Genomic DNA, 15025 nt, shown 5'->3' with positions numbered 1-15025 from the left:
CAGGACGACTGATCCGTGTAAAGGAAAGAATGAATGGGGCCATGTATCGTGAGATTTTGAGTGAAAACCTCCTTCCATCAGCAAGGGCATTGAAGATGAAACGTGGCTGGGACTTTCAGCATGACAATGATCCCAAACACACCGGCCGGGCAACGAAGGAGTGGCTTCGTAAGAAGCATTTCAAGGTCCCGGAGTGGCCTAGCCAGTCTCCAGATCTCAACCCCATAGAAAATCTTTGGAGGGAGTTGAAAGTCCGTGTTGCCCAGCAACAGCCCCAAAACATCACTGCTCTAGAGTAGATCTGCATGGAGGAATGGGCCAAAATACCAGCAACAGTGTGTGAAAACCTTGTGAAGACTTACAGAAAACGTTTGACCTCTATCATTGCCAACAAAGGGTATATAACAAAGTATTGAGAAACTTTTGTTGTTGACCAAATACTTATTTTCCACCATAATTTGCAAATGTGATTTTTCCGGATTTTTTTTCTAATTTTGTCTGTCATAGTTGAAGTGTACCTATGATGAAAATTACAGGCCTCTCTCATCTTTTTAAGTGGGAGAACTTGCACAATTGGTGGCTGACTAAAAACTTTTTTGCCCCACTGTATACAGTGTGTGCAAATAAGGTAAGATAAGGGAGGTAGGGCAATAAATAGGCCGTAGTAGCAAAATAATGACAATTTAGCAATTAAACACTGGAGTGAATGATGTGCAGAAGATGAATATGCAAGTAGAGATACTGGGGTGCAAAGGAGAGAAAAAATGAATACAGTATGGGGATGAGGTAGTTGGATGGGCCATTTACAGATGGGCTATGTTCAGGTGAGGTGAAATGTAAGCTGCTCTGACAGCTGGTGCTTAAAGTTAGTGAGGGAGATATGGGTCTCCAGCTTCAGTGATTTTTGCAATTCGTTCCAGTCATTGGCAGCAGAGAACTGGAAGGAAAGGCGGCCAAAGAGGAATTGGCTTTGGGGGAGACCAGTGAAAATACCTGCTGTAGTGCGTGCTATGGGTGGGTGTTGCTATGGTGACCAGTGAGCTGAGATAAGGCGGGGCTTTACCTAGCAAAGACTTATAGATGACCTGGAGCAAGTGGGTTTGGTGACGAATATGAAGCGAGGGCCAGCCAACGAGAGCATACAGGTCACAGTGGTGGGTAGTATATGGGGCTTTGGTGACAAAACTGTATGGCACTGTGATAGATTTCATCCAATGTGCTGAGTAGAGTGTTGGGGGCTATAGGGTTCAAAAGTGTTCCTGATTCCTCTCAGTAGAATCTGTCTTCCCACGGGTAACTCTAGAAAGATGTTCCTCGTCTCTACATTTCAGTTTAATCCTCTCAGTAAAATGTTTGTCCTCTCTCTCTCGGCTTAATTTGGGGTTCTACTGAACAAACCCCTGGATGTTAAGAGGTTTTCTCATCACTTACAGTAGAATCAGCAACGTTTCCCATTCCTCTTTCCCCTCTCTCTCTCGGTTTATCTCCTGAAAGCATTAATTGTAATCCTAATCCTGATTGGGCAGGTAAAAGTAGATTAGTTAATCAAGTCAATAATCAGGTGGAAGGAGAGACATGAGGAAGGAAGGAGAGTGCAGACAGCTTGGAGCCAGGAGAATTATAACCTCCTCACTAGGTAATTATGCGTCTCACTCTCACAATGTATTCTTTGTGGTAGACCGGGATTTTGCGTTTGCTTCATACTCAGCGATTTGGATTTGCCAGTTTAGCACCATTCCCATTGGATTAGATTAGGTTCCAGTAATATGTGGGCCTATTTCCTATTATGTCTCTTGGTCAATCACATATGTTGTTGTAAGAGGGTGTTTTGAGGGTCAAGGCTTTCCTTTAACATGCTGCAAGAGATGGACTCTCTTCCAAAACAATGGTCTCCTCAGTAGGGCCAGGACGATACTAGTATCGCAATATTTTTTCCATGGCTAAAATGAAAACAAGAAGCAGATCTCACTATTTGGTCCTTTAAAAAAAAACGGATATATGTAAAATAGTGTTCTATAGCTTGGAAAATATATACGTGAATCTGGATGACAACATAATGATGTTTATTTCCAACATTAGAGCTGTTTTCCTAAAGATGTTAAATCCGCTTTGTGTTTTGTTTCCTTGCCACTATATTAACGAGTATCGCAAAACTGGTATTGTCCCAGCCCTACTCCTCAGTTCAGCTTGAAGCCCCAAACAATTCAAAATGCTTAAAACAGCCATTGAAAAGCTTGATAACAGACCTGTGGATGGCTGGATGGCTATTCTGAGAGTAGTCAGCATTCTAGTCTCGCTGCGTTCCAAAAGACACCCTATTGTTCCAAAAGGCACCCTATTCCCTATGTAGAGCCTGGGTTCTGGTCAAAAGTAGTACACTATATAAGGCATAGGGTGGCATTTTGGACAAACCCCAGTCCGTCATTATTTCACAGGACAGCAGCAGGCCTAGCCTGTGTAACTGGCTGAATGATTGATCTTATGGGTTATGAATGCTTGTTGGTAATGGCTCTTTATATGGGCTGGACATGAAAGCAGATATTGACCTTCACATGTGCTTCAGCTTGTGTGAGTGACATTCCTGGTTCACATGATGTCAGGCAATGCTCGCTGGTTTATTGATGCCCCAATCTGTGGTGTGTACATCTCTGGGTTGGTGTGTGTGTGTGTGTGTGTGTGTGTGTGTGCGTCGCTAGGCGCTCTCAGAGGACTGAATTTATTCACTTGCTCGCAGAATGCTCTTTATCTGTGTGTGTCTGTAGGTGATATACGGCAGGCACTGTCCCCAAGCCAGACCCCAGCACTCTTCTTTTAGAACAAAGTGTCTCAGCAGTTTCACATGGTCTCCACCCCTCCACCAGACCATCACATGTGGCTAGCACTGTAGCCCTCTACGTCTGCTCTGGTAGCTACATAACTGAGGCAGTTTTGCCCCAAATATTACCCTATTCCCTATAGTGCACTACATTGGGTAATAGGACCGTAGGACTCTAGTCAATAGGGTGGCATTGGGACTCTGTCTTGGAACAAAGCAGGAAAAACACAGCCTGTGACACTCATCTCTTTCTAGCGTTCTGCCCATGCTAAGTTCAGAGGTTGATATGTAAAGAAAGCCCCATTTAGGCCTTTTCAATCAGGGATTATGAGTCATTAAAAATGGATTTGAAAGCCAGGCAGTAAGATACCTTGAGGACAAGCATATTTGACAGTAGTGATTGTTGTGTTTGTCCTACCTGACACCCCCACACTCATTCAGTCTGTCTGTCTGTTTTAGACACTGCTCTTTGCCTCTCTGTCAACACTGAGCTGCCAGCAGCTTTCAAATTCACCGGTGAGAAGAGTGCCTTGCTTTCTAAAATGCTTCAAAGAGAAAGCCTTGTTTTGAGAAAGCCGTGTTATCTCACCTCGCTTTTCCCCTGCGCTAAGATAAATGTAAGCATTAGGCACTCCCAGGCCATATATCTCCCTCCCTGAATGTGTGTGTCCTGGGGACAGATTGAGGAGCAGGTGTTTGGGCCCTCTGCCAGACAGAGGGGCTTTGTGGGGTCAGGCACCAGGCAGGGGACAGAGCAGACCGGGGCCGTCCACCACAGCCCCATACGGTCCTCCATACGTTACACTGACCACAGTGAAGAGACCTTGACACTGACATGGGCCACGCGGGTCAGGCTGGTTCTTAGCGAGTGTTAGCATTAGTGCAGTGAGGTGTGATCAGTCCTATTAAAGCTAGCTTGGCTACTAGCATCACCAGCCTCTACTGCTGACCTATCTAGTTGGTGATCCAGTGACAAAGAGAGAGGACCATATGCACTGAGGTGATGCTAGTTTATTAAAGAGACACTGGGCTAATGGACTAATCTTTTAAGCCCTGGATGAACAGTCAATCCAGAGGTCTCAAGCTGCCTTTCACATGGTGATTTGATCAACTGGCGCTTGGATATATTGATTATTAAAGGACTTAGGTTTTCTTTACCAACCCTATACTCATTACTCAGGAAGGACAGACTCTTTAGAGACATCATGGTCTGTCCAGGAGCATATGGTTCATTCTGGGCCTCAAGCTCTTTCTCAGAAATCGAATTATTACAACTATAGACACCCCTATAAGTAATATATGCTTGGTTGATCTGGTTATAGGCTGAGAGACCTACACCACCTACACATCAAGTCAATGTAATAATGTTCAAGTGATGGATCATGGGACCGATGTTGATATGAAACCAACTGCAAAATAGTATTATTTGGGATGCGTGTCAATGTTGATCATTGTTCTGTAGCCTCTTGATTGTTGAGTTGGATGGCTGGTGTCCATCTGTGGTCTACGGGTTTATTTGGTCTCTACTCTCATCCAAATGGCACCCTATTCCCTCCATAGTACATTACTTTTGGCATATAGGGCACTACATAGAGAATAGGGTGCCAAGACAGTGTGTTCAAACACAAAGCCAGGGTAGAATGAGAGGCATTGAGAAGGCAACAGTCTCTCTCTTTAAAAAAAAAAACATTCTGTTGCCACTTGACATTTCACCACTTCAGTTGACCTTAGCCTACATACCCACCTGCAGTTTGTCTGGTTCCATTCCACCCACATCCACACACACAAAGTGCATGCCAATTTTATGACTCATCCTTCTCATTGTACTCTTGCTGTACTCTCCTGACAATTGATTAACCCTGTTCTGAAACCTGAGAGACTAAAACCACGTATTTCCGTCCTGTCTGTCTGTCTATGGCCACTCTGAAACCCAACCCCGGAGGACTTCCTTCAGATTGTTACCCTGCCATCCGGTTCACTTTGAACTGTGACACTGACAGATTATGGTGTCATCATAGGAGTCCCCTTCTGTGCCAGCCCTGGCCCCAATGGGCCCCTATGTGTCTAAGGTAGTGCCCTATTTGGGAATATGGTGCCATTTGGGACCTACAGAGCTTTATCTCCCAGGCAGCTAGGGGGCGCTCCATGACCAGGGACCGGGTTGGGTTGGAGCCGCCAGGCTGCCCTCTAGGATTATCATTGACCCACTAAACCACATGCTGCCTCGACTCCACTGAACCTAATGTGCTGAACTGACAGATCAACAACCGATCAAACCAACTGACCTCCCTGTCGTCTCTCTTTCTCTTGCAGATATTTCAAGAATTTCCTACTACACAGGTGAGTGGCCTTCAGAACTACAAGTGATCTCATACTGTATGCTGTGAACTACAATAGATCTTATACGCTGTGAAAGTTTCTCATTAACTTCTGGTCAGATAAACCTTGGTAGGCAGGTCTGATTTATAGTGGTGCTCTTCTGATGAATAGACGGCTCCTACTAGATAAGTCTGTCATCTACATTTTAATGCACCAACATCGACTCATATGAAGGGCACATCCACTTATTCCCAAGAGGATCTAGGCTACTATTCTTAGTGACCAATCAGAAACGCATCTTTTGACCAATGGGTAAAATAATGTTAACAAATGGTCCAAACCTGTGTCTATCATAATCCGTTCACAAGTTCTTGTAGTTTTTAGCCTTGTAGGAAAAAATCTGGGGGAAAGCATTGCATCAGCAAAGCTGGATGCTGTGTGAGAATTAAGGCTGATTTACAGGGTTAGTGTTGAACTCATCATCTTTCTTCTTGAATCCGGAGGATATAAAACAATATAGAGGTAAGATGGATATAGTTTAAGGCATTTCATTTTAGTATTTTAATAATTTAGTGTACGCTCTTCATATTAATGCGAAATTCGTAAGATTTCTTACAAAAACAAGTATATCTCTGTGAAGCTTTTTATTTTCAAAGTCTTTTACATTTAATTCAGCATGCGTCATGATAAATGAGCTTTTTGGGATCCACCGAAACAGCTTTGCAGACTACCACCACAACATGTGAACTCTGTCAACACAGCTTGGTGTTTATTATCGGATGTATTAGGTTACAAAATCCAACTTTTTGGATATAATGTTAATGATACGTTAGAAGGACCCCACTGAACGATTTAGAACATGAAGAATCATATGTGTCTTGGTCATATGTATTTTTATAACATAAGGAAGTTACATTTCATCACCCAAGCATATATTCACTCACTCTTCCATCCTCGAAGTGAAGTCATATTAATCCCCTCCACCGACAGTGTCTGTGTTCAGAGTGTAAAGATATATTTCCTCAAGATTATTTAGGAAGGGGATATTAGCTGAGCTGAAGGGGAGAGAGAGCGAAGGTGTGTGTGTGTCCTGTGGATGATGAAGGTCACTGGGAAGCCTGTTTGTCCGTCTCACTCCTTAATGAGACTACACACACACTAAAATGTCCTTTGGGTTTCATCATTCTACTGCTGTAAAGTCTCTGGCACTTGAATTCCATGTACCTAAACTAGAGGTCGACCGATTATGATTTTTCAACACTGATAACGATTATTGGAGGACCAAAAAAGCCGATACCGATTAATCGGCCAATTTATGTATTTATTTATTTGTAATAATGACAATTACAACAATACTGAATGAACACTTATTTTAACTTAATATAATACATCAATAAAATCAATTTAGCCTCGAGTAATTAATGAAACATCTTCAATTTGGTTTAAATAATGCAAAAACAAAGTGTTGGAGAAGAAAGTAAAAGTGCAATATGTGCTATGTAAGAAAGCTGACGCTTCAGTTCCTTGCTCAGAACATGAGAACATATGAAAGCTGGTGGTTCCTTTTAACATGAGTCTTCAATATTCCCAGGTAAGAAGTTTTAGGTTGTAGTTATTATAGGAATTATAGGACTATTTCCCTCTATACCATTTGTATTTCATCAACCTTTGACTATTGGATGTTTTTATAGGCACTTTAGTATTGCCAGTGTAACAGTATAGCTTCCGTCCCTCTCCTCGCTCGAACCAGCAACACAACGACAACAGCCACCATCGAAGCAGCATTACCCATGCAGAGCAAGAGGAACAACCACTAGAAGGCTCAGAGCGAGTGACGTTTGAAACTCTATTAGCGTGCGCTAACTAGCTAGCCATTTCACTTCAGTTAAACGCTTGAAGTAATAAACAGTGCAATGCTTGACGCACAACGAAGAGCTGTTGGCAAAACGCACAAAAATGCTGTTTGAATGAATGTTTACGCGCCTGCTTCTGCCTACCACCGCTCACTCAGATACTTAGATACTTGTGTGCGTAGTCAGATTATATGCAACGCAGGACACGCTAGATAATATCTAGTAATATCATCAACCATGTGTAGTTAACTAGTGATTATGATTGATTGTTTTTTATAAGATAAGTTTAATGCTAGCTAGTAACTTACCTTGGCTTACTGCATTCGCGTAACAGGCAGTCTCCTTGTGGAGTGAAACGAGAGAGAGGCAGGTTGTTATTGTGTTGGACTAGTTAACTGTAATGTTGCAAGATTGGATCCCCCGAGCTGACAAGGTGAAAAGCTGTCGTTCTGCCCCTGAACGAGGCAGTTAACCCACCGTTGAAAATAAGAATGTGTTCTTAACTGACTTGCCTCTTTAAATAAAGATTAAACATAGGTGTAATAAAAATGTAAAAATCGGCACATCGGCGCCGAAAAATACGGATTTCCGATGGTTATGAAAACTTGAACTCGGCCCTAATTAATCGGCCATTCTGATTAATCGGTCGACCTATAATCTAAACGCCATAACAGAACTCCATAGCCGTACCTAAACTCCATACCAGAACTCCATAGCCGTACCTAAACTCCATACCAGAACTCCATAGCCGTACCTAAACTCCATACCAGAACTCCATAGCCGTACCTAAACTCCATACCAGAACTCCATAGCCGTACCAGAACTCCATACCAGAACTCCATAGCCGTACCAGAACTCCATACCAGAACTCCATAGCCGTACCTAAACTCCATACCAGAACTCCATAGCCGTACCAGAACTCTATACCAGAACTCCATAGCCGTACCAGAACTCCATACCAGAACTCTATAGCCGTACCAGAACGCATTATAGAACATTATAGAATGTGTAATGAACAACGTGTTTAGTCTCACTCACCCAAAGGCCATTCAGACAACTTGACACAACTGTGGGAAGCATTGGAGTCAACATGGGCCAGCATCCCTGTGAAACACTTTCGATACCTTGTAGAGTCCATGCCCTTACGAATTGAGGCTGTTCTGAGAGCAGAACAGAGGGGTTCTTAATGTTTTATACACTCAGTGTGTATATACAGTGCATTCGGAAAGTATTCAGACCCCTTCACATTTTCCACTTTGTTATGTTACAGCCTTATTTTAAAATTGCTTATTAAACAGTTTTTTCCCCCTCACCAATCTACACACAATACCCCATAATGATAAAGTAAAAACAGGTTTTTAGAAATTTGTTCAAATGTATAATAAAAAATAACACTTATATAAGTATTCAGACTCTTTACTCAGTACTTTCTTGAAGCACTTTTGGCAGTGATTACATCCTCGAGTTTGGCCGGTTGGCCAGCTCTAGGAAGAGTCTTGGTGGTTCCAAACTTCTTCCATTTAAGAATGATGGAGGCCACTGTGTTCTTGGGGACCTTCAATGCTGCAGACATATTTTGGCACCCTTCACCAGATCTGTGCCCCGACACAATCCTGTCTTTGAGCTCTACGGACAATTCCTTCGACCTCATGACTTGTTTTTTTTTAATCTTTTATTTATTTTATTGTTTTATTTCACCTTTATTTAACCAGGTAGGCCAGTTGAGAACAAGTTCTCCTTTACAACTGCGATCTGGCCAAGATAAAGCAAAGCAGTGCGACACAAACAACACAGAGTTATTCATGGGATAAACAAACATACAGTCAATAACACAATTGAAAAATCTATATACAGTGTGTGCAAATTTAGTAAGATTAGGGAGGTAAGGCAATAAATAGGCCATAGTGGCAAAATAATTACAATTTAGCAATTAAACACTGGACTGATAGATGTGCAGAAGATGAATGTGCAAGTAGAGATACTAGTGTGCAAAGGAGAAAAAAAAAAAAAAAAAAATATGGGGATGAGGTAGTTGGGTGGCCAAAGGAGGAGTTGTCTTTGGCGATGACCAGTGAAATATACCTGCTGGAGCTTGTGCTACGGGTGGGTGCTGCTATGTTGACCAGTGAGCTGAGATAAGTTGGGGCTTTACCTAGCAAAGACTTATAGATGACCTAGTGTCAGGTCACGCATGCACAGATGTCAGACACACACACACACACACACACACACACACACAGTTGTTGTCCATTTTGTGTCCCCTGCCCTCCTAAACCCCCTATAGTAATATTGGAGAATGATGAAGTGACCCAGCTCCATAAAAGACATGATAACGGAGAGAAACCTCACGGAATAGAGGAAATAAATACTCCTCTTTGGTTTGGCTATACAAACACCTGGGCTACATTCAGTAGGGCACATCATATCAAAACATTTTGCAACATTAGACCAAAATGAGCATTTCTTATCAGACATGTTAAGATAGCACCTGTCAATTAAAAAATAAAAATAATCCCCAACTGATAGCTATAGAGCTGAGTTTGCATTGGACTGTTATTCCTCTCAATGAGCTGCAGCATCTGGAAGCCATTTTGGCATATTGATATTTAGAATGGCAGATTTTAGGGGATTGATCAAAGTAAAGTTAGTTTGTTCATTCACAACCCCCCAGACTGTGTCTTTTGTCTGTCTAGCTAGCACCTCATCTTCTTTGACGACCACAGAAACTCTGAGGACAGCTTCCAAACGCTGCACTCTCTTTCTGTGTGTGTCCCAAATTACACCCTTTTCCCTATAGAGTGCGCTACTTTTGACCAGAGCTCTATGGGAGTAGTGAAAAGTGTGCCATTTGGTACGTACCCTTTGTCTCTCCACATCCCAGGGGTTGTGGTTAAATAAGGTGGTCACTGCAAGTTGTATATGTTAATTGCTCCAGCACTCTTTAGCAAGGCAGATACATAGCAATCATCACCAGGGAATACTGATTAGGAGTTCAAATGATGTAGTGGCATTGTTATGTAAATTACTCATTAAATTAAAGGCAAGTAATCATTGATAATCCCTGTTTCTCTGTTTCATCTGGGTTGGGTTACATGGGTTGAGTTCTGCAGGGTTAGGAGGTTTGGGAGTTAGTTTAAACCTATCACTGTTCAAATGTTAAAACTGCTATGTAGGCTTATGATACCTATCATTCACCCACATAGGTTAATAAAACCTATAATACACGTTTGTAGGTTTATAATGGTCCTAGAATCTAGATCATGTTTAATTCCAGTTGTGCAAAGCCATACAGAATGCTCTGAGTCCCCCTGGATAAACCAGAGATGACAAGGTCATGGTTTAAAATGGCATCCATTCTTAGATCAATATTCACACATTCACACATTCTATTGACGTTCCATCTGGATCGATTGCACTTAGCTAGCTACAGTAGATTGTGTAATCCAGTGGTGTGTGACACACACAAACCTCCATGACTATGTACTGTATGGTTAGTGGAACCATGTGACACTGTTACCCAGGTAAAGTATGTTGGATAAGGTGTGATGATGTTGAAAGCCCCACGAGAGAGGGAGTGATGAGTAGTACAACATCCAACCCCCTGACCTTCAACAGTGGCTGGCTCCACAACACCCCCACAAACACACACAGTCCATTAGGTGACAACTGACTATGTGGCTGCAGAGATGAAAGCGATAATGGTGAAAAGGATTATTGTGAAAACCTTAACGGCGACAGAAGGGTAAGATGTACAGGCTGTTCTAGAGCCTACCTGAGCAGCTGTGGGATGGCTAATATGGGATCTGTCCTGGGTTCAGACTGTGTGTGTTTGTGTGCACTAAACTCCTATCACTGTCAGTGGGGATATTCAATGTTTGTCTTCAATCATCTTTTCAATGAAGAACGTTGCATACCAGATACACCTGCTTATTTGTGTGTGTGTATTCCGTATTTGCAGGATGTTATGATTGACAGTCCCCCCCTCCCCCAGTTATACAAGTAATTTGTGATTCTAATCCACATAATTTAAATTGACTAGGTAACCATTTAACCATGGTCTTAGAGACTCCTACAGTATGTATTTAACCATGGTCTTATAGACTCCTACAGTATGTATTTAACCATGGTCTTAGAGACTCCTACAGTATGTATTTAACCATGGTCTTAGAGACTCCTACAGTATGTATTTAACCATGGTCTTAGAGACTCCTACAGTTTGTATTTAACCATGGTCTTAGAGACTCCTACAGTATGTATTTAACCATGGTCTTAGAGACTCCTACAGTATGTATTTAACCATGGTCTTAGAGACTCCTACAGTATGTATTTAACCATGGTCTTAGAGACTCCTACAGTATGTATTTAACCATGGTCTTAGAGACTCCTACAGTATGTATTTAACCATGGTCTTAGAGACTCCTACAGTTTGTATTTAACCATGGTCTTAGAGACTCCTACAGTATGTATTTAACCATGGTCTTAGAGACTCCTACAGTATGTATTTAACCATGGTCTTAGAGACTCCTACAGTATGTATTTAACCATGGTCTTAGAGACTCCTACAGTATGTATTTAACCATGGTCTTAGAGACTCCTACAGTATGTATTTAACCATGGTCTTAGAGACTCCTACAGTATGTATTTAACCATGGTCTTAGAGACTCCTACAGTATGTATTTAACCATGGTCTTAGAGACTCCTACAGTATGTATTTAACCATGGTCTTAGAGACTCCTACAGTATGTATTTAACCATGGTCTTAGAGACTCCTACAGTATGTATTTAACCATGGTCTTAGAGACTCCTACAGTTTGTATTTAACCATGGTCTTAGAGACTCCTACAGTATGTATTTAACCATGGTCTTAGAGACTCTTACAGTATGTATTTAACCATGGTCTTAGAGACTCCTACAGTATGTATTTAACCATGGTCTTAGAGACTCCTACAGTATGTATTTAACCATGGTCTTAGAGACTCCTACAGTATGTATTTAACCATGGTCTTAGAGACTCCTACAGTATGTATTTAACCATGGTCTTAGAGACTCCTACAGTATGTATTTAACCATGGTCTTAGAGACTCCTACTGTATGTATTTAACCATGGTCTTAGAGACTCCTACTGTATGTATTTAACCATGGTCTTACAGACTCCTACAGTATGTATTTAACCATGGTCTTACAGACTCCTACAGTATGTATTTAACCATGGTCTTACAGACTCCTACAGTATGTATTTAACCATGGTCTTAGAGACTCCTACAGTATGTATTTAACCATGGTCTTGGAGACTCCTACAGTATGTATTTAACCATGGTCTTAGAGACTCCTACAGTATGTATTTAACCATTGTCTTAGAGACTCCTACAGTTTGTATTTAACCATGGTCTTAGAGACTCCTACAGTATGTATTTAACCATGGTCTTAGAGACTCCTACAGTATGTATTTAACCATGGTCTTAGAGACTCCTACAGTATGTATTTAACCATGGTCTTAGAGACTCCTACAGTATGTATTTAACCATGGTCTTAGAGACTCCTACTGTATGTATTTAACCATGGTCTTAGAGACTCCTACAGTATGTATTTAACCATGGTCTTACAGACTCCTACAGTATGTATTTAACCATGGTCTTAGAGGCTCCTACAGTATGTATTTAACCATGGTCTTAGAGACTCCTACAGTATGTATTTAACCATGGTCTTAGAGACCCTTACAGTATGTATTTAACCATGGTCTTAGAGACTCCTACAGTATGTATTTAACCATGGTCTTAGAGACTCCTACAGTATGTATTTAACCATGGTCTTAGAGGCTCCTACAGTATGTATTTAACCATGGTCTTAGAGACTCCTACTGTATGTATTTAACCATGGTCTTAGAGACTCCTACAGTATGTATTTAACCATGGTCTTACAGACTCCTACAGTATGTATTTAACCATGGTCTTAGAGGCTCCTACAGTATGTATTTAACCATGGTCTTACAGACTCCTACAGTATGTATTTAACCATGGTCTTAGAGGCTCCTACAGTATGTATTTAACCATGGTCTTAGAGACTCCTACAGTATGTATTTAACCATGGTCTTACAGACTCCTACAGTATGTATTTAACCATGGTCTTACAGACTCCTACAGTATGTATTTAACCATGGTCTTAGAGACTCCTACAGTATGTATTTAACCATGGTCTTAGAGGCTCCTACAGTATGTATTTAACCATGGTCTTAGAGACTCCTACAGTATGTATTTAACCATGGTCTTAGAGACTCCTACAGTATGTCTGTCTTTGTCTTCTCTATTAGAACCCAGGCCTGCAGACAGACCAGTTACATATTCAGCTGATGATTGCATGCACCACTGAACCATACGGCTGTGTGTGTTTCTGTGTGTGTTTCTGTGTGGGCCTACTCTCAGCCACTGCTCCCAGCCGTGTAAGGTTTGGTGTCTGTATGGTTTGGTAACACGTGTCCCAGCTTGGTGTCTGTATGGTTTGGTAACACGTGCCCCAGCCTGGTGTCTGTATGGTTTGGTAACACGTGCCCCAGCCTGGTGTCTGTATGGTTTGGTAACACGTGCCCCGGCTTGGGCTCCTGCTATTGAAATATGGACAAGGAAGCGGGAAGGAGGGGTGGGTGAGAGGCTTTTGTTTGGGAACAGTGGGCCGGATGTGATGTGAGCTGAATAGCTGGGAAGAGCACCTCTCCCTCTCCATGGGGTTCAGTCATAGCCCCTTTGTCTGTCTGCCCCGGCTGTTTCTGGGGCTCTCTGTCCCTCTGATCCACTATGTTCCAAATAGCACATTGTTCCCTATATAGTGCTCTACTTTCCACCAGGAACCATAGGGAATAGGGTGTCATTTGGGATGCAGACCCAGTCCACATGAATACCCATAGATGGAGCAGCCAGGCAGGGCTACTCTCTTCTGCTCCTCTTCTCCTCCTCTCTCATTCTCTGTTCTCCACCCCCTCTTGTTTCATTGGCAGTCTGCTCAGTAAGCAGACAATGATTAAATTAACTGGCAGCATAAATATCTGCCTTCAACTTAAACTCACCCACAGGGGCCAGTCTGTGATGCCACATACAGTGTCTTCAGAAAGTATCATTCCCCTTAAAGCCTGAATTCAATATGTTTTTCTCACTTTTTTCTGACTTTTTCTGTGGCTAAACCAACTAGTTTGTAATTTAACAATTTTATTCATATTTACAGATGGCATACAAGTTTGTAAAGTTCACATGTTCCAGAAGGAATTTCTGCCAATACGGCATTTTGATTAAAACAATTATTATGTTCAAAACGCTCTCCTGTGAAGTAGTGACGTGTGACATACTCCTAGTTTCCTGAAACTAGTCACATATAAGGTCCCACAGGGTGCTTTGCTGGTGACACTGGGAGGGATATATTTAGAATTCAAGGCACACTTAACCAGCATGGGTACCACAGCATTCTGCAGCAATACGCCATCCCATCTGGTTTGCGCTTATTGGGACTATCATTTGTTTTTCAATAGGACAATGACCCAACAAGAAGAGAGTGATTGAGTGCTGCATCAGATGACCTGGCCTCCACAATCACCTGACCTCAACCCAATTGAGATTGTTTGGGATGAGTTGGACTGCAGAGTGAAGGAAAAGCAGCTCAGCATATGTGGGAACTCCTTCAAGACTGTCAGAAAAGCATTCCAGGTAAAGCTGGTTGAGAGAATACCAAGAGTGTGCAAAGCTGTCATCAAGGCAAAGAACTGTGTTCTTCTCCAAAAATAATAATAAGATTCTTAACTTGTCATGTAAGTAAAAACATAGCAATGATTTGAAGGAAGGTGGTTTACCCCAAGTTGTCTATGGATAATATTATAGCCTTATAGGCAGCAAATGTGTCCAAAATAGCACCCTATTCCCTATGTAGTGCACTACTTTCAACCAGGGCCCATAGGGTGCCACTTGAGACTGAAGCTGTGTTCTCATGTAAAGCATTTGAGACGAAGACTCCGTGTCCTAGACATCCCCTCTGGGCCATCTCACTGTAATTAACTACA

General features: G+C 41.9%; 1 protein-coding gene across 6 annotated transcripts in view; it reads left to right on the top strand.

Moving 5' to 3' along the window:
* ptk2aa (protein tyrosine kinase 2aa) overlaps positions 1-15025 on the top strand; it is a 163712-nt gene that overhangs the window by 52275 nt on the left and 96412 nt on the right. For 4 of the 6 annotated variants that reach the window (XM_031788848.1, XM_031788847.1, XM_031788849.1 and 1 more), the window contains exon 2: positions 5129-5155. Coding sequence is in view for 3 of the 6 variants with exons in the window: in XM_031788841.1 (XP_031644701.1) it covers positions 5129-5155 (27 nt within the window). In the remaining 3 variants the exon portion in view is untranslated. Of the gene's footprint in view, positions 1-5128; positions 5156-14500; positions 14676-15025 lie in introns of all 6 variants that reach the window. The other 2 variants (XM_031788842.1, XM_031788850.1) reach the window with 1 other exon arrangement.

This window comes from Oncorhynchus kisutch, linkage group LG14 (assembly GCF_002021735.2).
Source record: "Oncorhynchus kisutch isolate 150728-3 linkage group LG14, Okis_V2, whole genome shotgun sequence".
Lineage (NCBI taxonomy): Eukaryota > Metazoa > Chordata > Actinopteri > Salmoniformes > Salmonidae > Oncorhynchus > Oncorhynchus kisutch.
Note: the sequence above shows the minus strand (reverse complement) of the source record. Positions and strands in the feature narration are given on the sequence as shown.